Genomic DNA, 20703 nt, shown 5'->3' on the forward strand with positions numbered 1-20703 from the left:
CCATCCATCCATCCATCCATCCATCCATCCATCCATCCATCCATCCATCATCTTTACCCACTTCTTGCTTTCTGGGGTTGCGGGGGTCACTGGTGCCCATATCCAGCTGTCACTGTGTGAGAGGTGGGCATTTAAAGATGAATAACAAACATGACATTATGTGTGAGGGAGACAGACACCAACTTGTTCTTCATCTGACAGTACTGGTCCAAGTTTACAACCAGGTGTAAGTGTTGCACTTTAGATGAATGTTTGCCACTTCTGTAGAAGGGAGGATTTGCATACCTGTTATGTTCAGTGACACTGTCAAAGTGAAGTGGTGGCTGCACAAAGACAGCTGTGTGTGTGTGGAGGAGTACAATGACTCTACACAGGAGGCACTGCTTTGGTCAGGTCACTGAGCTGTGAATTCAAATGACTTAAAACAAAAGCCCTTCTCAGTCCATCACAAGTCAAATGTTTTATTGTCCTCAGTTGCTTCAGTGTGGCCACATCAATTATGGAAATACATAACAGAGACCCACTACACATTGTACATCGCAGGGTTTTTACCTTTTGGATAAATAAAGGAGCGTCTTCATGCAGATTTTGACATGAAATCAGATTTTGTTTGTATTTACAGCTGAACAAGTTCCCTTATCAGTGTGTTCATGTGTGCAGCAACTTCAGAGGAGTGATTTTTAGGACTTGGCATACAACTGGAACTGATTAAAACAGTGAAAATTAAGAGATCTCATAAGATTTATTCTGTACAAATCCACACGGATGATGACGATGAAAGCACGCTGGCTGGTGAGGCCATGAAGCCGTCACACCAGTGTGGACACCATGCCGGTGTTGAGGTGGTGGGTGTAGGGTAAGCTGCTGGAGGGGTGCAGGGCCGACGGTGTAGGGATGAGGTGCGGGGTGTGGCTGTAGGTCAGCAGAGTCCCGGGGCCGAGGGAAAAGTGCCCGCTGGTGTCGTCCAGGGGAAGAGGCTGAGCCACCTCTGAGTACTGCTCAAACATGGCCGCCTTCTTGCTTTTCTTGTTCTTGCTGGAGACCTTCCTGTTGCGTGTTTGAATGCCTTCTTTCTTCATGGTGAGGGGCCGGTTGACCTGAGAAAAGATTAAAAGCATTTTAGTTTAACAAACCAAACATATGACTTTATTTAAACAAATCCCACAGAGAGACTCACGTTGTGCAGTTTAAAGTAGAGGCCGCAGGCGTTGCACACGGGCTCCCCGTTAGTGTTGCGTCGCCACAGAGTCGTCGTGCTTGTGTGACAGTTGGCACACACGGTCCCTGCACGCTTACTGACGATCTGAAACACAACCAAATGAACGTTTCCCAGTGAATGCAGCCATCACTCCTCAAAGGGTTGCCCCCCCCCCCCCCCCATCTTGGCTGCTAAAGCTTTAAGCAAAGCCGTTTGATCATGGCGCTCGAGTTACGTTTTAGGGATGACTCTCAGTTACTACCACTCCAAATTTCAACTCAAAATCTATAAAACTGACTGAGCTATCACCATGTTTGTGTTTGCTATTGTGAGTTATTTTGCTAACAGGCAGCCAAATGAGCACACATAGGCAAGGTTCATCTCTGTGTGTCGTACCAGTCTCTTCTTGGGTCGGATCAGGGGTCTGTTTTGACCGTTCATCTTGTGGTACAGTCCACAGGCGTTACACAGGTAGTGGCCCGTCCCGTCCCGGCGCCACAGAGGGGTCGCCGTGGCTCCACAGTTCACACACTCCCTGGCCTCTGCCGACCAAACAAGCAAACAACAACAGTTATTGAAGGATTTTGTTTTAATAAGTTTGACTTCATGAAAAAAAAATAACTGGACACAAGTTTTGTGCAGAAAAAAATGAATGCATGATTGTTTTGTGATGTAGTTTTGACTTTCTCTAAATTTACCTTCAGATGCTCAGCTGTTATGTAAGGTAGAATGTTTATGAGCACTGAGAGCCCCGTAAGAATAACCTTAAATAAAAAAAATAGCTTTCACAAGTTATACTTTTCCCAGATATGTTTTTGTTATATGTATAAGTTATTAACCAGCATATTTGCATCTGTTAAGATGGATGATTGTGTTAAAGGCTCCAGAACTTCAACCAGATGTTGCTTACACTCTAAACTTTTTGTCTCAAAGAGTCAGAACTGACTGTGACACTTGTGTACTGAACAGGAAATGGTGCCCCCACCACCACCACTACCACCACAGCGGACCCTCACCTGGAGTGGTTGCCCTCATCTTGTTCCGGATTGTGGGAGAATACGAGGGGCTGATCCATGCTCCGGCCCCGGAGTAGAGCGCAGCGGAGCTGTAGTCCTGCGGCCCGCTCATGTACGAGCTATAGGGGCTCAACATGTGTGGATGGGTGTGTGACGAGGGGGTGTACATCCCCCCAGCTGCAGGGGTCAGGTTCAGAAAGCTGCTGCCGGCCCCGGACCCTCCCAGTGGGCTCAGCCGCTCTGCTTTAAGGGCCTCCTGCAGACGGGGACTCTCCCTGCCCTCTCTGCCAGGAGATGATGAGTACCCGTCCCTGGAGGTGGTGAAAGAGGAGGTGACCCCGGGGGTGTAGAGGGAGGTGGGTGTGTGTGAGTGCAGTGGGGTCTTGGCGAGGGGGCTGCTGCTCCAGGTGGAGGCTGCGGGGCTGTAGGGCAAGCTCAGGGAGTGGCTGGGCGGCCCGTCCAGGAGCTGGAGGTTGCTGAGGAGGCCAGGTGAGGTGAACACCTGTCGGACTTCAGAAAAAGGAAAGCGAGATGATCAGGCTGCGGCTGCGAGGAGGGAGGTGACTGTTGGTGCTGGCACTCACCCGAGCTGTGCCTGTAGCTGGATGGTGCCCGGCTGTGGCTGGGGCTGGAGAAGAAGCCCGGCAGGCTGGAGAAGTCTGTGTCTTGTACGGAGAAGAAGGCCTCGCCATCTTCACCAGGAGGCAACAGGCCGGAGTCAGAGGAGAAACCAGCCAGAGGGTCTGAGCCGAGCAGGGAGGGGGACACCCAGTGGGACTGCTCGGATGGATCGTCCATGTCAGCAGGGGAAGTCTCTGAGGAAAAGAAAGAACATGTAAAACATGCTTTATTTTATTTTTCATTTCCCGTGTGTGCAGCTCAGATGAGACGTGGAGGCTCTGACTTTGATTGCAGATGTATCACTCCGCTCCTCACCACACAACAAGTGTTAACTTGAAGTTATCAGGGACGAGATATCTCGATAGCAGGCCTTTTTCGAACTTCCTTTTCTAGGATCCTCATTTGACTGTGGCTGAAAGTAACAACTAAAAATAACTGGCACTTTAAATGTGGTGATGCAGCCAGTGACCGACGGTTACTAAGTGGCCTTAACGCCATAGGTGTGCCAGTTAGAGGTATGCTAAAAATATGCCCTGAGGGACGCCCAAAATGTTGAAAAACACTCGAGCACAGAAACTGAGCACTGGCTGGCAGACTTCTTTAATGTGAGGGTTATAATCCTTTAAAATGAAGTCAGATTTTCACAACAGTGAACTTGAACTGAATAAATGATTCATGTTCATCCCAAGTCATGAGTCAATATTCAAAACTGCTGCTCTAAAAGACAAACTTTGGCGTAAATAGCTGCAAAGGTCACAGCCTCTCAGTGTCTTTACAGGAAAGAGAAGAGGAACGACAGGTGGCTGATAGTATCTGATAAAGTGTGAGAAAATCAGATACAGCTTTAATATAATTCTAATTATGTCCAGTTTTACTGATACATCTGCGCACGAATCTCATCTGATGAATAGAAATCTGACAGGAGTGGAAAACAAACGCGGGGACGAGGTGAGGGTGAGACGGCACGTCGTGGACGGTCAAACGAGACACACAACACGGCTGGCGAACTGAAATGACAACGCCTTGTAAGATTGTCTTATTGCAGTTTCATTTTATTTAATGAAAGGATTTCAAGAGTTTACCCTGAACTGGGTTTTGTTGATTTCAAATTGTATTTCAGATTTTTAACGTAACAAAAGAGAAAGTGTCTTGCTTCTTTGTAAATCAACGACTGGCTAACACAATGAATGTTTTCAAATGAAAAGTACTGAAAGAGTCAGCTGGTTAAGAAGTAGTGTTCACTGAGCTGGAAACGGATGAACGTATAAGTCACGGTCAAAGGCCTGAGGCAGCCAGACTCCCCACCAGTGAAAGTTTTTACACCAGTCCAACACTAATAACCATTTCTGCAGCAGGCGTAGAATATCCTGGTGTCTCCTGCAGGACGATGAGGAGACAAAGAGAAGAGCACCTACCTGAGCTGATGCCCCACGGGAGCCGTGCACCTTGGGGTCAGATTTACAGGAGCAGGTGGAAGGTGGCCCAGTTCGACGGCGTGACTGTCTCAGAGCGGGCCGATGGTTACAAGTGCAACTTCTTCAACCACTAGCAAAGTTTAGGAGTACGAGACAGGCCGTGGGAGGGGAGGGGTTGGAGACAACTTTGTGAAAGACACACCTCTTCGGTCCACAGAGAGAGAAATAATTTGCAGGATGTTACATATTTACAACTCTGAATTAAAAATAAAATCACATTTAATGGTGTCATTTACTGACAAAATGCACCTAACTGGAGTCTTATCTAAGGTGTGTGGTGTTGGTGAAGAGGTGAAGGAGCTTTGAGTCTTAGCTCCTCCACTCGTCCGTCTTGTCTGTGAGCTGCTGGTGTCCTATTGATAACAATTTTAATAAATTCCTCAGAGGATGCACCACAAAAAAAATCCTATCAGCAACCAAGCCATGGCTGCTATCAGCTGTCAGATGATGGACAAAAACACTGGAGGAGATAATCTGACTTTATTTATGCTGCACAGATGTTCACATGAACGCAGCAGCCTGCTGGAAGCTTTTCCTTTCCGTCTGTTGATGAAATGTGCATACAGCCCCTGATAAGAGCAGGCCCACGCGGAGAGGACAGTGGCAGACGTTTAAACAAAGCAAAGGTAAAATGCAAAGACTCCATTTCTTTGTGGTCCAGCAAAGCTTGGAGTGGAACGCAGTAATGCAAATCTGGAGCGGAGCAGCAATCGTGGGGGAGAGATACGGCCTGGACACGGCCTGGCAGCGCACAAGCCCAACGCTGTCCCGGTCATTTGGTAGTCAAAGCAGCTCCCCAACTTTCCTCTCTCTTTGTTCATTTACAGTTTTCAGGGAAATCAGGAGAGAGAAACAGTTAGGACAATTGATATTATTTAATGTCGCACTAAGCTTGATTTTTTTTCCAGCCGTTTAATAAACAGCAGCTGCAGATAAACTGCATCAGTTAGGAAGATGCAAATCAAAGCCGAGGCTAAATGAATCTCCTTTCACCCTTTTTGACTCTGAATTCAGGTGTTCAAGCAGAAAATTGCTCATCGTGGGGACAAAACAAACAAACTGATGTAAGTGCTGGAGGTTGATGAGTTTAACCGAACTGAGACACTCAGAGTAGGAGTGAAGCTCCTGCAGGTGATGGACATCATCTCAGCTTTGCTTAGTGGAGACCAGGTGTGGATAAAACCTGTTCAGCTGTAAAATTAAAAACCATAAAGCAAACCCTGTCAACAGAAAAACATAAGGTTCTAACATTTGGAGCACATGAAGCAGCAAAATATTACGACAAAGCAGCAGAAAGGTCTAATGTAGTTTGTTGCTGTGGTGCGTTCGGAGCTTGCAGGTTTAAGGTGGCGTGCACTGCCAGGTAGGCCGGCGCCTCCACTGACCCTGGGGTGAAAAGTTCAAACACTGTGTCATAAGACGATCGTCTTTTTGGCTCTGAGCTCTTTAAAGCTGCTTTCTGTTTGAGTGAAAACGAGCAGAGCTGCTCCTCGACTCACTAAGCTGCTCTGTAACAAGATGGAGGTCGGTGTGGACGGTCGGGCAGGGATGTGGCGGCTGCCGCTGTGTGAGCGGCCTGCGCTGCCCTGATAAGGCCTTATCAAGATGAGAGCAGTAGGCCAGGAATTACAGGCCCGCTGCTGGCTGTCATACAGCAACACACACAGACGGTAGGCTCGGACCTACAGGACTCAGACCAGCCTGACACACACACATGCACATCTGCTGGTTGTGTTTCCTCTCCACCATGTGGAGCTGGCTCTACAGTGTGCAGCTGGACAGTTGGGAGGATGTTGAGCCAGTTGGAGCTCGGTGACGGACGACATTCTGTGTCACCAGTGGACTTTGAGGGCAGCCTTCAAATTCCCAAGAAACAGACTTCTGTGAAGGCGGTGCTCTTATCTCGTCTGTGCAGAGCTGCAGTAACACACACACACACACACACACACACAGTCCCCACCATCACTACATTTTTAGCGTGTAGTTATCTGTCAGGGCTGTTCTTGGCACTCGAGTTGGTCTGCAGGTGATGTTTGTGCAGCAGAGGTGTTTGGACTGTGTCTGTGCGTGTCTGACTACTTGTAATTTCTGGACAATTGAGCGCACCTGAACATAAGCGGCGCCCGCTAAATGTAAAAAGAAAATTTAAATTTTACATAAATAGGCCGCGCTTGTCTGTAAGCCGTGCGTGTTGACGTTGTAACATGAGATATTTACACAGAAAGATTTTTTAAAAACTTTTAATTAAACATGTACCGTAACACGCATAAATATAGTAAATGTTTTTTTTTTATCAGTGCCAGTAAAACAGCTGATTTAAAATAAAATAAAATATATATATATATATATACAGTATTCTACCAGGAAGTCATTGATCGCTATCCCCCCAAGACGTGCAGCTATGTAAGAGCCTGGGTGTGACGAAGCTAAATGTTTTGGTGGCATGAAGCTCGTTAGCCCATCAAATAAATAAATAAATAAATAAATAAATCCATAAATTAGCCGCAGCATTGTATAAGCCGCTGTGTTCAAAGCGTGTGAAAAAAGTAGAGGCTTACAGTCCAGAAATTACAGTAATAAAGTTTTTACATCTCAGACCCGAGAGGTTCAACATGATGCAGTTCTTGTAAGAATGAAATAATTCCTAATTTTTCTGTTTCTAATCTTTCACATTGGTTTGTTGTGTCAGCTGTTTGATTTTTATGACACACTGCCAAAGATGAAACGACAACATTGTTGTCTGCCTCTGTTTGTCTGTAATGTTAGCAAAATATCTCATGAACCGCTGGACAAATCTTGATAAAACTCTCAGAAAATAACCACCGAGTGAACATCTACAACTGATTAACTCCACCAAGATGGCCGCCACCGCTAAGCAACCTTGTCAAACACAAAAATGGCCACAACTCAGCCGGTTTTACAGATGATGGACTGAAATTTGGTGTGCTAGTCGCTGAGAGTCATCCAGAACATGCAGTCTGAGCACTGCATGCGATTGCTCATGTTTTTACATCTATAACTTTATTCCCTTTTATTATTAAATGAACTTAGTCTAAAAGTTAATGCTGTAAGTGTTCTCTAAATAAGCATTTTGTACACACCTCTCTAACCTCTAGTGTTGATGCAGGATATTTCATTTTACTTTATATCTTGTTAAACTGTGTACTTTGATTGATCAGAATAATTAAAAACATCACAGCTAAAGCTTTTTTTCAGTCAGTGACATTTTAAATTGGTTTCCTCTCTGTTTGTGACTCTAATTTAAAGGTTTGACAAAAAGTAGAAATAAAAATGATGTCTGTCATTTGTAAATGGTAAATGGACTGTACTTATACAGCACCTTTCTGTCTTATTTCAAGATACTCAAAGCGCTTTACAACACAATCTGTGCCTCATTTACCCATTCATACAGCACTCTACTAGATCTCTACAAAGAATAATTGAACAAATCATTCTAAAGAGACTAATCAGAGCTTTAGATCACATTCATACACTGATGGGACACACATCAGAGACTATGAGGGGTTCATAGTCTTGCCCAGGGACACTTCAGCATGTGATGGTGGATTTGAACCCCCAACTCTTGCATTGGAGGACGACTGCTGCCTGCAGCCAGCAGCGGGCCTGTAACTCCAGCCACAGCCGCCCATCATGAGACATCATCTCATTTGTCCACGAGATGATGTCGGTCTGAAACTCGCATGCTGGGCCTTTTATTCATTCTGCTGAGAGGCGCTTCAGAGGATCTGGTGGATCACAGCTGGAAACTGCTTCCTTGTAATATTTAAACTGTGAAAACTATGAAGCAGAAATAAAATAAAATATTGTCTAACCAGGTCCTTGCTTGTATACTGTTTCTTTTTTTATATTTTTGCTATTTTTTGGGTATAACTGGGACCTTGAGTACACAATTTTGTTCCACCTCATGTACCACATGTGATGGGAACGACAGGAAAGAACCTTGAACTTTGTTGTTTAACTTGTTCTTATTTAAATAAAATGAAAACCTTACATCCAACAATTATCCCAAAATTAATTATTTTATTTGCTACCAGTTCGTGTTTTAGTAAATGTTGCCACCTCTCGTTCACCTGTAAATCAGGTGAAATGTCCACCAGAAGCAGACTGGGGGCACCCGGGGGTCAGCTGAAGCGTCTACTGCCCTCTAGTGGCTAAAAACATGAATACATGTATTTTCCACCTGATTACAGTTTGAACGTGTCCGAAGACAAATGTAATAAAACAAATTGTCCTGTGAATTTGAAAATAAAAACAAATCAACTCTGACCTATTATCTGGATTTAAATAATAATAATAATTAAGACAATTACAGCAACACAAGTTGTCTCGTGTGTTTTATATTACTAAATTATACTATAATGTCTTTCTGGTTACGTGTTGTTATTTTTTAGGAGTTACTTTTCCGTAGCTTTTTTTGTTTGTTCTGATTTAAAAAAAGGCACGAGCTCAGCTGTGAGTCAACAGGTGTGCCGCCAAATGATGCGTTCAAGAGTATCGGACAATGCAACGTTGTTGCGAGAGTTGCTGAGGAAAGAGAATTTAAATTTGAAAAGTTCATCAAAATGCAAAACGTTTTTAGCTGGGAAAACCTTCAGAGACTGGTTGAAAAGTGGATGTTTCAGTCAAGTTAACCGTGTGACGTGAAAGTTACCATTTAAATTAAGTTTTAATAACACCTTTTCAATGAACGCTGTTAGTTTGAGTTGTTCAAAGAAAGTAAATATATTTTAAGTATGAGTTCTCAAATACAGCTGAAGCATACAAAATGGATATTAGTGTCTTAAAACTACTCCAAGTCTTCAACGTTTTCATCATGCAAACATTGATATTAAAATATTTCCGCTGTTCAATTCAGTTTATTTATAAAGCACCATGTCTCAACAAAAGTTGTCTCAGGGCACTGAACGGAAACATTCACATACATAAAAAGTGAGTTATTAAAGTTCTCTGTTTAAGGAAGTGGCAGATTGTGTTGAATATTCACTTCGTCACAGTCTCCCATCCTGAGCAAGCACAATGGCAACAGTGGGAAGGAAAAACTCCCTCATAACAGGAAGTAACCTCCAGCAGAACCAGACTCAGGACAAGCGGCCATCTGCTTTGACTGACTGGGTTAGAGAGGACAGGAAGGAGGAACAAACACAGAATGGGAGGTCACTTTCTATAGGAGGAAAGACAAAACCACATGTTGATTTAAATAATTACAAATACAAACAGGAAGAGTAGAGCAAGTAAAGACAGCAGCAGATTGAAGAAACGTCAATTTGTCATCCAGTAGTCTAAGCCTATAGCAGCATAACTAAAGGATAGCTCAGGAAACCCAAACCAACCCTAACTATAGGATTTATCAAAAGTAAAGTCTTAATCCCAGTCTTAAAACTGGACAATGTGTCAGCCTCATGGACATAAACTGGAAGTTGTTTCCACAAGAGAGGAGCCTGATAACTGAAAGATCTTCCTCCCATTCTGCTTTTGGAAACTCTAGGAACCACAAATAAACCTGCAGTCTGAAAGTGAAGTGCTTTGTTAGGAAAATATGGAACAATAATATCTGTAATATAAGCTGGAGCTATGTTGTTGAGATCTTTGTAGGTTAGAATAATGACTGTTGTGAATTTAACAGTTTTTATTTATTATTATTTCATGTCAGATGTAACCCAGGCTGCACAGAGTCACAGTTAGATGCCCTTGCTGATATTTCTGTAAAAAAACAAAAAATAAACACAAAAACTTACTTAAATAACCTCTTTATGTCAAATCTACGGCATAATGAATGAAATTGTTATGTTAGCGTTAACTGCTATGACAATTTAGACATTGCTTTTAGGACAAATGTAATCCACTTTGGTCTTGATTGGTTAGAACCAGGGTTGCCAGATAGAAATTGATAAAATATAGTTATGCTTTAAAAGTATTCTATATTGACACACTATAGCCTACTATACTGTTTATATTGTTTGTGCGGTGCAGAAATATGAAAGTCTGGCTGGTTCAAACTGACTTTCTGATAAACTGTGTTTTCACCTGAATAAACAATAAGGGGTTCTCTGGTACACAGAAATGCCCAAACTATCTCATATTTGGGCTTTTTTAAAATGATTTATTGTTTATCAAATAGACCCAACAATCATTGCACAAATAAAACAATTATCATAGCCTATGTCTCAGGGCACTTGTGTGGCGGCTGTGGCTGAGTGGTTAGAGCAGTCGTCCTCCCATGCAAGAGTTGGGGGTTCAAATCCACCAGCAGTCACATGCTGACATGTCCCTGAGCAAGACACTGAACACCTCATAGCCTCTGATGTGTGTCCCATCGGTGTATGAATGTGATCAAGCTCTGATTAGTCTCTTTAGAATGATTTGTTCAATTAGCTTTGTAGAGATCTAGTAGAGTGCTGTATGAATGGGTAAATGAGGACACAGATTGTAGTGTAAAGCTCGTTGAGTATCTTGAAATAAGATAGAAAGGCGCTATATAAGTACAGACCATTTATATCTGGCAACACTGATTAGGTAGTATTTAGCTCATCAGTCCTGTTTTCATTCAATCTTTATTTATACAGGTTATTCTCAATGAACCATGAGGACTCGTTTACAAGAGAGACCTGTTTTAAACAAAGAACACAGATGAGGTACAAACAATAGATGATCATATTAAAAAAGTATAAATGAAAAAATAAATAGAAGAAATGAAATAATAACGAAACAAAAACAGCTAGATAATAAAGCTGTTGGACGTAAACTCTGTTTCTCCAAACCAAGTTCATTCAAAGAGCTGAGATCAAAACATGAACTGTTCCCAACTTTACACTGAACACCGCTTCAAAATGGCTGGAATACCACTTTAATGGCCTGATCATTGACTTCCAGTTGTTTCAGAATGAAGCTGCAACAAGCTAGAGATTTCCGGGGAGCACCTGAAGGCATCACCAGCTGAAGCTCGGGAGGACAGAATCTGTCCTCAGCTCCGGTGGACATGAGTGAAGACAAGCGTCCTGTCACCCTGAAAATCATCCTCATAGGAAACTCTGGGTAACTTTACACCCTGTACTCTGACAGTTTGTTCTAGGTCGCTGTTGGACACTTTCACTTTCTCTTGTACCTGTGGACACAAGTGGACATGTCCCGAAAAGACATTTAGGTGTATGTTTCCACCTTTGATGTTTTGTTGTGCTTGAAATGAACGTTTGATTGTCTGTTTTAAAGGCTTAGCTTGTGTGACGGTGTGCGTGTGCGTGTGTGTGTTTGCTCAGTGTGGGAAAATCCTCCATCATGAACAGATATGTGAACCATCGTTTCACCAACATGTACCGAGCCACAGTTGGGACGGACTTCCTCTCCAAATCTGTCCACATAGATGGAGACTGGGTGAGCCTGCAGGTGCGTCCTCCTCAGAGACTGGAGCAGCAGAAGCAGACTCTCAGGTTGTAACTGGGAATGTGTGTGTTTGGGCGCAGATCTGGGACACGGCAGGCACAGAGAGGTTCCAGTCTCTGGGAACCCCTCTGTACAGAGGAAGCCACTGCTGCCTGTTGGTGTTTGACGTCACCTCCACCGCCACCTTCAGCGCCCTGGATGTGTGGAGGAAGGAGTTTCTGGTCCAGGGTGAACCTGAGGATCCATCCAACTTCCCTTTTCTTGTACTGGGAAACAAAACGGACCTGGGTAACAGAGAGGTGAGTGGACCAGTGGTGTGGTGGGTCTATGTGATACGCTGGTATACAGCGTCCCACTAGAAAAGCTTGGGAATTTTCGTACCCACTTATAATAATAATAATAATAATGTCATCACAATGTCAGCACTGTATGTTTCCATACAATGGCGAAATTAGTCTCTGCATTTAACCCATCCATAAGTGCCCGATGATACGTAATGTGACACGTATTGATACGTTAAACCTTTTCATAGCTTTCTGTATTCCTTATTACATTCACTTGTAAGGACCAGTGCAACTCTTCACTGCTCCTCTCCGTTGCTCTGGTAAAACCCAAGGCCTCAGTCCTCAGATTTGCTCTGAGCTGCAGGACTCATCATCATCTCAACTATCTACTAAAATGATCCAGTAGATGTAGGGGCCCTGTGTCAGAGTCTAGTATTGATTATTAGTTCAACTACTAAGTTGACAAATATAAAAATACAGTGCACCAGTTCTCAGTCCTGCCGAAGTCTTTTGGATTAAAGACGAAACGTTTCATTGTATTTTCTTGAATCCGTCCAGAGAACCTGTTACATTTTTCTACCTGGATTATTGCACATGCGTCAGGACAGTGCACCAGTGGTTTGCACACATGCCTGTTGTTTCCAGCCGAAGCACTTGAACAGGTTCTTCGAGCTGTGTTTGCTAAAGCAATTAAGGCAACATTCTGAGACGCGACGGTAGTTAGCCTAAACTATCTACAGTTTCTTCCCAGTGAACAAAAATAATAGAATCTTTTTCAGGAAAATAAAAGTCCTACATTTAATATGGGAGAACTCAGGGCAGAACGGACGTTGAGCTCCCAGCGGTCAGAGCCTCCATGTGTGACGTTACACCTAAACATGTTTTTACCCTCAAGCGTCTGTGCCCACTTACATTTTTAAACAGTATCCGATGATGAGCAGGACTGTGGCACCTGGCTGATATGTTCATGTTGTTGCTGTCTGTGCAGCCAAAAGCCTGATTTCCTTTTATCAGGGTCAAAAGTAATTAATAATAATCTCTGTATGAACAAGAAACAGTGCTGGAGTGTCCCAAAAGGAGTTTAATCCTGTGTAGCTGAAATATTTTATTGTAATAAAGTCTTTGGGAAGCAAAGGTGCAGAACGTGCTGCAGCACCCTTTGGGTGGCAGAGGACATGCAATGTCCAAATACAGTAGTCCCTCGCTACTCGCGGTCCGTTTATCGCAGATTTGCTCTGTCGCGGTTTTTCAAAATAAGATTGGACATGACACGCAGTTGGATGGTTGATGGATGAGCCGCACGATCGGCATTACATTTGTATTTAAATTAAGTTATTTTAAATTATTTAGCACCTGCTGCACCTTCTGTGCAGCCCATACTGCAGGATAAACATCCTGCTGCAGCTGATCACTGTGCAGGGCGGAGAAGTGGGCGTGGCCAAGAGCACTTACAGGTGGCAAAGAGCAGAGGAGGCAGAGTGCTGAAATCATGACATGCTGTGAACTTTTAGAAACATTGTTTAGAATATTGCAAGTGTGGGAAGGGTTTAAAACACCTTCACATATAATAAAAATAAACTACTTGTACTACTTCGTGGCTTTTCACTTATTGCGAGTCTTCAGGGTACGGATCCCCCACGATAAACGAGAGACTACTGTGTATAAAACATTCATGAAGACAAACAAGATTGTGGCCTGGACTCACCTCACTGCAATCTTTATTCCGTCTTTTAAAAACGTTTCCTCTGCAGGTGTCTCGCAGAAAGGCCCAGCAGTGGTGCGAGGAAATAGGAGCAGAGTACTTTGAAGGAAGCGCCAAAGAGGACGTGGACATGGAGAAGCCCTTCGTGAGGGCGGCGGAGCGAGGCCTGCAGGAGGTAAAGTGACGAGCGAGGCAGCACTTCTGTTTAACATGTTTATTTTTTGATGATAAAAGATACATTACTCCCTACAGTACAAAAAACACACATTGGAAAATACAGGACATTTCCAGATAACCTGCGAACAGCCGAGAGGAACTCCTCGTAACACCTGCGAGTGCTGAGGGGAGCACTCGTCCCGGTGTGGGGGGAGGAGGGGGTTCAGACCTCGGCACTGCTGATGATGACCTATCTAACAAGGGTGCAAAAATAGTGACCCAGCAAAGGTACTGTGGAAGGAAAGGACACAATTGTATACCACATGGAGAGAAGAACAAACTCATTAAATGTTTTTTTTTCCTTTTCAGTTTTTTTTCTTGAGAACCTTCAGCTTATGGTCTAACTTAAGGCATCACTACTAAAATACACTGCTTTTGCATGCATGTCTAGTTTTGTTCAACAGACACACCGACACGCACAAAATCATGAATGCATAAGATAAAGGTTTGTTTCTAGAAAGAAATCAGGAGAAGTCCCAAACTGAACCCAAGGCGCGAGCCGGAGAAACGGCGGCACGCAGAAAAAAACAAATAAAATAATAATTAAAAAACAAAAACCTCGGCTCCGCTGTTTCCAGCCGTTTCTCCATCGCGACACAATCTGCCCTGACAAACACCATTTACACTCATGTCTCGTCACAAACCTCCTCCCTGTACAACTGGACTGTAATGGACCTAGCAGTGAGTCAGACTCCTACAGTGAATCAGCTCGACAGAAGCAAATCAGAACAATCAGGGAGACTATATATATATCATATATATATTTGATTCTTTTATAAGTAAAGACACAAAAGGCAATCCAGAGATGACCAACATGTAAAAACTGTTTGTTACAGGTAATTATATAAAAGGCCGAGATGTTTTTTTTTTTTTTTTTTAATTTTTTTGTCTTTTATTCTTGCTCTATGAACGAACTAATTTACAAGTGAGTACACTCCGGCTCTCTTTTCCCCCCAGACTTCCCTGTTCAAAGACAAAAGTGTTTACATGTCACAGTTAGCTTGCACACCATCTGAAATACAGAGCTGTGGAAGAAAAGAAAAGGTTTAATAAATGGATTCCCATACATCAATATGGTGGGGGTGGGGGGGTTAAGTCTACTAATATAATTTGCCATTCTAAAAATGAAAGATTCACGAGCATAAAAAGCGCAGAACTGATGGAGGGTGTGAGGAGGAAAGGTATAAAAAGATCTCGTGACGACTTTCCTCGTGCCCCGGGAAATTCTGTTTGGCAAACAAAGCAACACAAGCATTTTAAAGAAAAAAAAAAAAAAAATCCTCTCCTCTCCTTGGGTCCACTTCAAGTTCCCTTCAGTCCTATAACCTCTGCGGCTCGACTTGGAACTAAAGTCCGCCCGCTGTTCGTTGCCATTTGATAACAAGAACATTCAACTGAATGGGTTTTAAAAAATACAGTGGCAACCCGTCGTCTTCCCATGAACACAAACTACAGGGGTAAACAGTTAAAAAGGTGTTTTGTTAAAAAGCACACAACATAGATACACACAGGAGGGGTGGAAAAGAAAAAAAAGCTTTAAAATACAAAAATAAACTACACAAAAGATTTCCTGCTGCAGCTAATTTTTTGGGAAGGTTTTGGAGATTTTTTTTTTCATCTTTTTTTTTTTTTTAAATGTGTGATGCAAGTCTCTGTCCCAGCAAAGTCCGTCATTTCCTTCTCAACATTTTCCTTCGCCGCTCTTTCCTCCCCCCCCCCCCCCCCCCCTCGTCCGCTCCGACGCGTCGGCCACCAGTCGTCATCTCGGGGTAAAAAGCGCACAGTGATTCTATTAGCAGGAGACTGGAGTCCATTACGATGACTGTACAGAGTTGGTTCTCGATGAAGAAAATTTCAGCCAAAAGAAAAAGGAATAAAGAAAATGATGTCCTCGTTCGTGGAGGACAAGTGCTTTATTTGTTTCCATACCGATTTTTTCCTCTCCTCTAAACTAATGCCTCCGCAGCCGTTTTCAACACTGTACAACATTTCATGTAGTCTCTCTCTACGTTCCCCCAGAATTCACAAAACAGGAAAAAAGAAGACAACATTGCGCTCAGGCAGGCTCCCAGTTTGTGGAAAGTGTAAATACTTCTAGATATTGTTCAACTACTTGAAACAAGCCAAAAAAAAAAAAAAAAAAAAAAATAGATGTTAAAAATATGGATGGGGGTGCGACTGAAAAAGATAATGTGCTTCTAGGTTTGTGTTGCTCTAAAAATATCACGACCAAGGAAACAAGGAGAGGAAAGAAGGGTTTTATCTACAGAAACATCTCAGATGGACTTTCATCTCGGCTTCATGTTGGTGTTCTGCCTTTGTTGCCGTCTTGATCTGAGACGTGGGGGTGGAGGATGAGATTAGGAGGAGGATGAGGAGGAGCGAAGCTCAGTCTTCCTGATAAAAAGGACAGTGGAAAAAAAAAAAAAAAAACCAAGACTGGGACTCTCTGGGCAGCCTCACTGGTCTGTTCTTGCTTTCTTTGGACCAGGCTTACTGCAGAAGGACATAAAACCAGAGTTAAGCATTTCATGTGCGAGCGAGAGGATCGGCTCCTCTTCAGTCTGTGCGTGCAACGTGAAACACAAGTACTGTACTCACGTATCAGGGGAGGTGCCTGGTCTTTTAGGAGCAAGTTTTGCAGAAGCAGCATCTTTCCCAGATTCTATAAAGTACAGCAACAGTTAGAACGACTTCAGGAATTTGAAAATTACTTTTACACAACACGAGTCTGCGTGCTCACCCTGAAGCCATCGAACTTGGGTAGCAGGGCCGTAGCCCTTCTCGTTGCGAGCGGCGATGCGGAAGATGATAGCTGGCTTAGTGGTGTAGTCGATGTGAGCGTTGGAGAGGCTGGCCGACTGCACCAAGCAAGACGGGTTGGGTCCACAATACACCCGCATGAAGGCTAGCTGTGCCGGGGTGGACGCCTTGGCCTCTGTTGTCTGGTTGCTCTGGATGGCCAGGTACACGGAGTACTCAATGATTTTTCCTGACGTCACAGAGGGAGGCTCCCAGGTCAGGTGGGCACCATCTGGACTCTAAGTATGATGACAGTGAGCAGATATATTCATGGATTTGTGCTCATGATTAGGAACGTTTCATGTTGAGCACCAAACCCAACTTGTAAACTGGATTCCAGCTGTATGTACCTTGCTGATTTTGATGGCACATGGCGCCCCTGGAAAACCTGGTAGGCAAGTCTTGAAAGCAGAAATTTCAGAGAAAGTCCCACGGCCACAAGCGTTGATTCCTGCAACACGGAACTTGTAGGCCGTGCCCGGCTGCAGCTCCATTTTCTTCATCTGACTGTAATCTGGTATGATGCCAGAGTCGTCCTGCTCAAGAGCAAAAACGGTTGAAGGCGACAAACGCAACACCACACAGACATGAACAACAAACAACCCCCCACATTAGACACTTACGTCTCCCTGGGAATCATCTGCTGGCACGTAGAAGTGAGTGACAACCATGTTTGTCACTTTTACAATTCCAACATCAAACCACTGGTTCTCCTTTTTAACAACAGGCTTTACTGGAGTTGGCTGAGGGGCCTGCTTCTAAATACACACAAAAGTCCAAAGAATTGGTCAAATATTTAGTCTTCTTGCCACTCTTTGCTCTAATCGAACCAATAAACTATCAATAATACAATCACTCACCTCTCCCTCGATGCCATTAGCAACCTCTGCAAGAGTGGCTGCTGCTTGCAGCTTGGCTGGACTTGCTACCGATACAGATGGTGCAAATGTACTTGATGGAGCCAGTGCTGGGTTTAAAAAGAAACAAGTTAGATACCCAGGTGCACAAAACCTCTCTAAACAAACAAAACCAACTTACTCTCTGCGGTGGTACGTGGTAGGAGAGATGCCACAGCACTAGTGACAGAGGCAGCCATTTCATTATGTCCGTTGCTTTCAACAGACGGATCGTTGAGGCTGTCGGCGGGTGCGAGGCCCTCGGTGGGTAAGCTGGTATCTACTGAGGCCTGCTGGGCCGCAGCCTGGGCCTCCTGCAGCTGCTGCTGCTGCTGGACCAACGCTGCGAGATCTTGCTGGGTCAGCATGATGGGGATGGTGGTGGTTTGGTCTCCAGTAGCGTCACCTTCATCTGAAGATGCATAAAAATTACCATAATCTCTGGACTATAAGTCGCTACTTTTTTTCACAAACTTTGAACAACGCAGCTTATACAATGTTGCGGCTAATTTGTGGATTTGTATATATTTTTTGGTTTATTTTGTTTTTTGACGAGCTTTATGCCGCCAAAACAGTCAGCCTCGTTACACCCGGGAGCTCACATAGCTGCCCGAAACACGTCTCTGTTGGGGGGCGGGTTCTCATGACTCCGTGAGACTACCTGTATAAATAAAGGTTAAAAAAAAACGCCCAATGAAGTTCAGGTCACAGTCACAGTGGACCGATGAAAAACTCGTCCCCTCCCTGAGGGCGTTTCCCTCCTCGATGTAAACAATGAAGTATTTCCAGCCACTCAAAATAAATGTGAATTGTAAATCAAATTAAATCTCAAATTTGCTTTGAGACAAAAATGACGTTGAGAGCGACAACAAAACAGAGACTAAAGACGCGAGTGATGAAATTTTTCTGAGGCCGTTCAATAAGGACACTGAAGAAGACGACTTCAGTGGTTTTAGTGCACAGGAAGAAGATTAAGATAATGATCAATGACATCCTGGTAGGCTACTGTATTTATTTATTTATTTTAAACAGCCATGTTACTGGCACTGTTCAGGAAAAAACATTTACTGCACGTATTTGTGTACGTTACTGGTACATATTTAATTAAGTTGAAAAAAATCTTTCAGTGTAAATCTCTCATGTTACAACGTGGACACTCATGGCTTATACACAAGTGCGGCCTATATATGTGCAAAATTGGTTTTCTTTTTAAATTTAGTGGGCACAGCTTATATTCAAGTGCGCTCAATAGTCCAGAAATTACAGTAAGTGTTAAGTCAAGCAATAATGTAGTAAATGCATAAACTTCTGATTTTTTTCTCCCCCTCAATCATTTTGACCATCCCCCCAATCTCGACCTGTATAGATGCTTTAGATCATGTGCGTGCACTCACTCATTACAGCTTGCTGAGCCGCTTGGAGAACAGCCTGGATGGCGAGGGCCTGGGCTTCTTCAGTGGCAGCTGCCTGAGCAGCAGCTTCGGCTGCAGCAGTCACAGCCAGTTCTTCATCAGACAGTCCGGTCACCATCAGAGTGGCTCCCTGACCCTCAGACATCAGCTCTGAAGGCAGGTTCAAGGCTGTTGCAGCTGCTGCTTCTCCCTGAAAGAACAAAAAACAAGTCCCATCAAAGGATCGGGAAAATAAAACCTGCTCATCTTGGGAGGAAGTTCAGGACAGGAAGAGGAAGTGTTAGCTTTGTGTAACATCACTCACCTCTGCTTGTGTCTCCATAGCTGCTGTTGGCTCCTCAGCAGGTGCAGGTTCTCCTGCTGCAGCCTCATCCGTTTGCATTGGTTCTTCTGTGGAGCTGGCAGCAGTACTCACCCCCTCTGTGATTGATGAAATTGACTGCAGAGAGAGAAAAAACACATTTTTAAAAAAGAAGTTTAATTTCCCCTCATGCATAGTTGCAGCCTTTAAACTTAGCTGCACAGAAACCAATACAGACAAACATGCTGGAATGGTACTAAACCAGCTGCTAAGCCTGAGAAGAGCCGTGTTTGCTTACAGGAACTGAAGGCCCCGGGGCCGGTGTGGACTGAGTGACAGTGGTGATGGCTCTGCCTTGAGTGGTGGCGGCCATGACAGTTGCTGCAGTGGTAGAAGCTACTTCTGTGCTGCTGGTTCCTTCTGCTTCTTCTTCGGTCTGCTGGGCAGCTGCAAAAAACACAAAAATAGGATTAATGTTTGACGTCCAACAAAATATTGCTCTTCTTCATTTTAACCACTGGAATTGACCATGAGGTAAAAGGTTTAACAGATTCATTAGACTGATTTCCTGAAAAGTTAGGTGGAAACAGAACATGATTCTACAAACGAGCTCAGAAATTCTCATTTATTCCCGATCAATTAAACAGCCAACTTATTCTGTTTGGGTACTGAAATTATAGAACTTGAATCAATTGTCACATCTAAAAGCTGCATGTCAGAGGTCAGAGCCCTACGCAGAAACTGAGCGGACCACGTTTATTATTCATCTGAGTTGGTACGGTCAGTGGATGCTCACTGGTTGAATTTTATGCAGTGATGGAGAGCTGATGATTTCAGCTAAAACCTGCTTGTACTGACAGTGTGACCAACTTTACTAGACTGCAGGGATCAGCAGGTACAGCACTGGAAGTTTATCGTAGACAAATGGGTCTCCAGCGTTACGTACCTGTTCCTTCACCTGTCTCCATGCTGCAGGTAGCAGTGGTGGCAGTGTTGGTGGTCCCAGTCTCATGCGTTTCGCATGGTGGGTTGGAGCAAACCCTCTGGACCAGGCCTGTTGCGGTGTTGGTCTGATCCCCTCCCATGTTGGAGGTGGCTGTGGACGGAGTGTTGGTGGTCCCCGTTTCGTGGGTTTCACAGGGTGGGTTAGAGCGAGCACTCTGCACGGTGCCCGTCTCCTCTGTATTCATGTTGGATGAAGCTTGTGTGGCTGTGTTGGTGGTACCTGTCACATGGGTCTCACACGGTGGGTTTGAACACACCTGCTGGACTCCACCCATGTTAGATGAAGCTGTAGTAGCTGTGTTAGTTGTCCCCGTTTCATGAGTCTCACACGGGGGGTTGGAGCAGACCTGTCCTCCTCCAATGGTGGCAGAGGAGGT

At 44.0% G+C, this 20703-nt stretch overlaps 3 protein-coding genes across 3 annotated transcripts in view; 1 reads left to right on the forward strand and 2 right to left on the reverse strand.

Annotated features, from left to right (window-relative positions):
* Positions 1–447: 447 nt before the first annotated feature.
* On the reverse strand, positions 448–4277 carry gata1a (GATA binding protein 1a). Its single transcript, XM_037679283.1, has 6 exons — positions 4251–4277; positions 2799–3029; positions 2215–2724; positions 1595–1740; positions 1178–1303; positions 448–1097 (listed from the first exon to the last, which is right to left on the reverse strand). The coding sequence occupies exons 2-6, from the start codon at positions 3010–3012 to the stop codon at positions 810–812; spliced, it is 1284 nt and encodes a 427-aa protein (XP_037535211.1). The 5' UTR covers positions 3013–3029; positions 4251–4277; the 3' UTR covers positions 448–809.
* Positions 4278–11307: 7030 nt separating this feature from the next.
* Positions 11308–14209, forward strand: si:dkey-13a21.4 (uncharacterized protein LOC494576 homolog). Its single transcript, XM_037678662.1, has 5 exons — positions 11308–11363; positions 11585–11711; positions 11789–12007; positions 13744–13869; positions 13947–14209. The coding sequence occupies exons 1-5, from the start codon at positions 11308–11310 to the stop codon at positions 14034–14036; spliced, it is 618 nt and encodes a 205-aa protein (XP_037534590.1). The 3' UTR covers positions 14037–14209.
* Positions 14210–15627: 1418 nt separating this feature from the next.
* hcfc1a (host cell factor C1a) overlaps positions 15628–20703 on the reverse strand; it is a gene marked incomplete in the record, with an annotated part of 12734 nt that continues 7658 nt past the window's right edge. The window contains 11 exon segments of the mRNA XM_037678661.1: positions 15628–16406; positions 16512–16575; positions 16654–16951; positions 17063–17248; positions 17336–17470; positions 17573–17679; positions 17751–18020; positions 19003–19210; positions 19325–19459; positions 19620–19768; positions 20268–20703. Coding sequence (XP_037534589.1) covers positions 16370–16406; positions 16512–16575; positions 16654–16951; positions 17063–17248; positions 17336–17470; positions 17573–17679; positions 17751–18020; positions 19003–19210; positions 19325–19459; positions 19620–19768; positions 20268–20703 — 2025 coding nt within the window.

The sequence above is a fragment of the Nematolebias whitei genome, chromosome 7 (genome assembly GCF_014905685.2).
Source record: "Nematolebias whitei isolate Nwh7 chromosome 7, NemWhi1, whole genome shotgun sequence".
Lineage (NCBI taxonomy): Eukaryota > Metazoa > Chordata > Actinopteri > Cyprinodontiformes > Rivulidae > Nematolebias > Nematolebias whitei.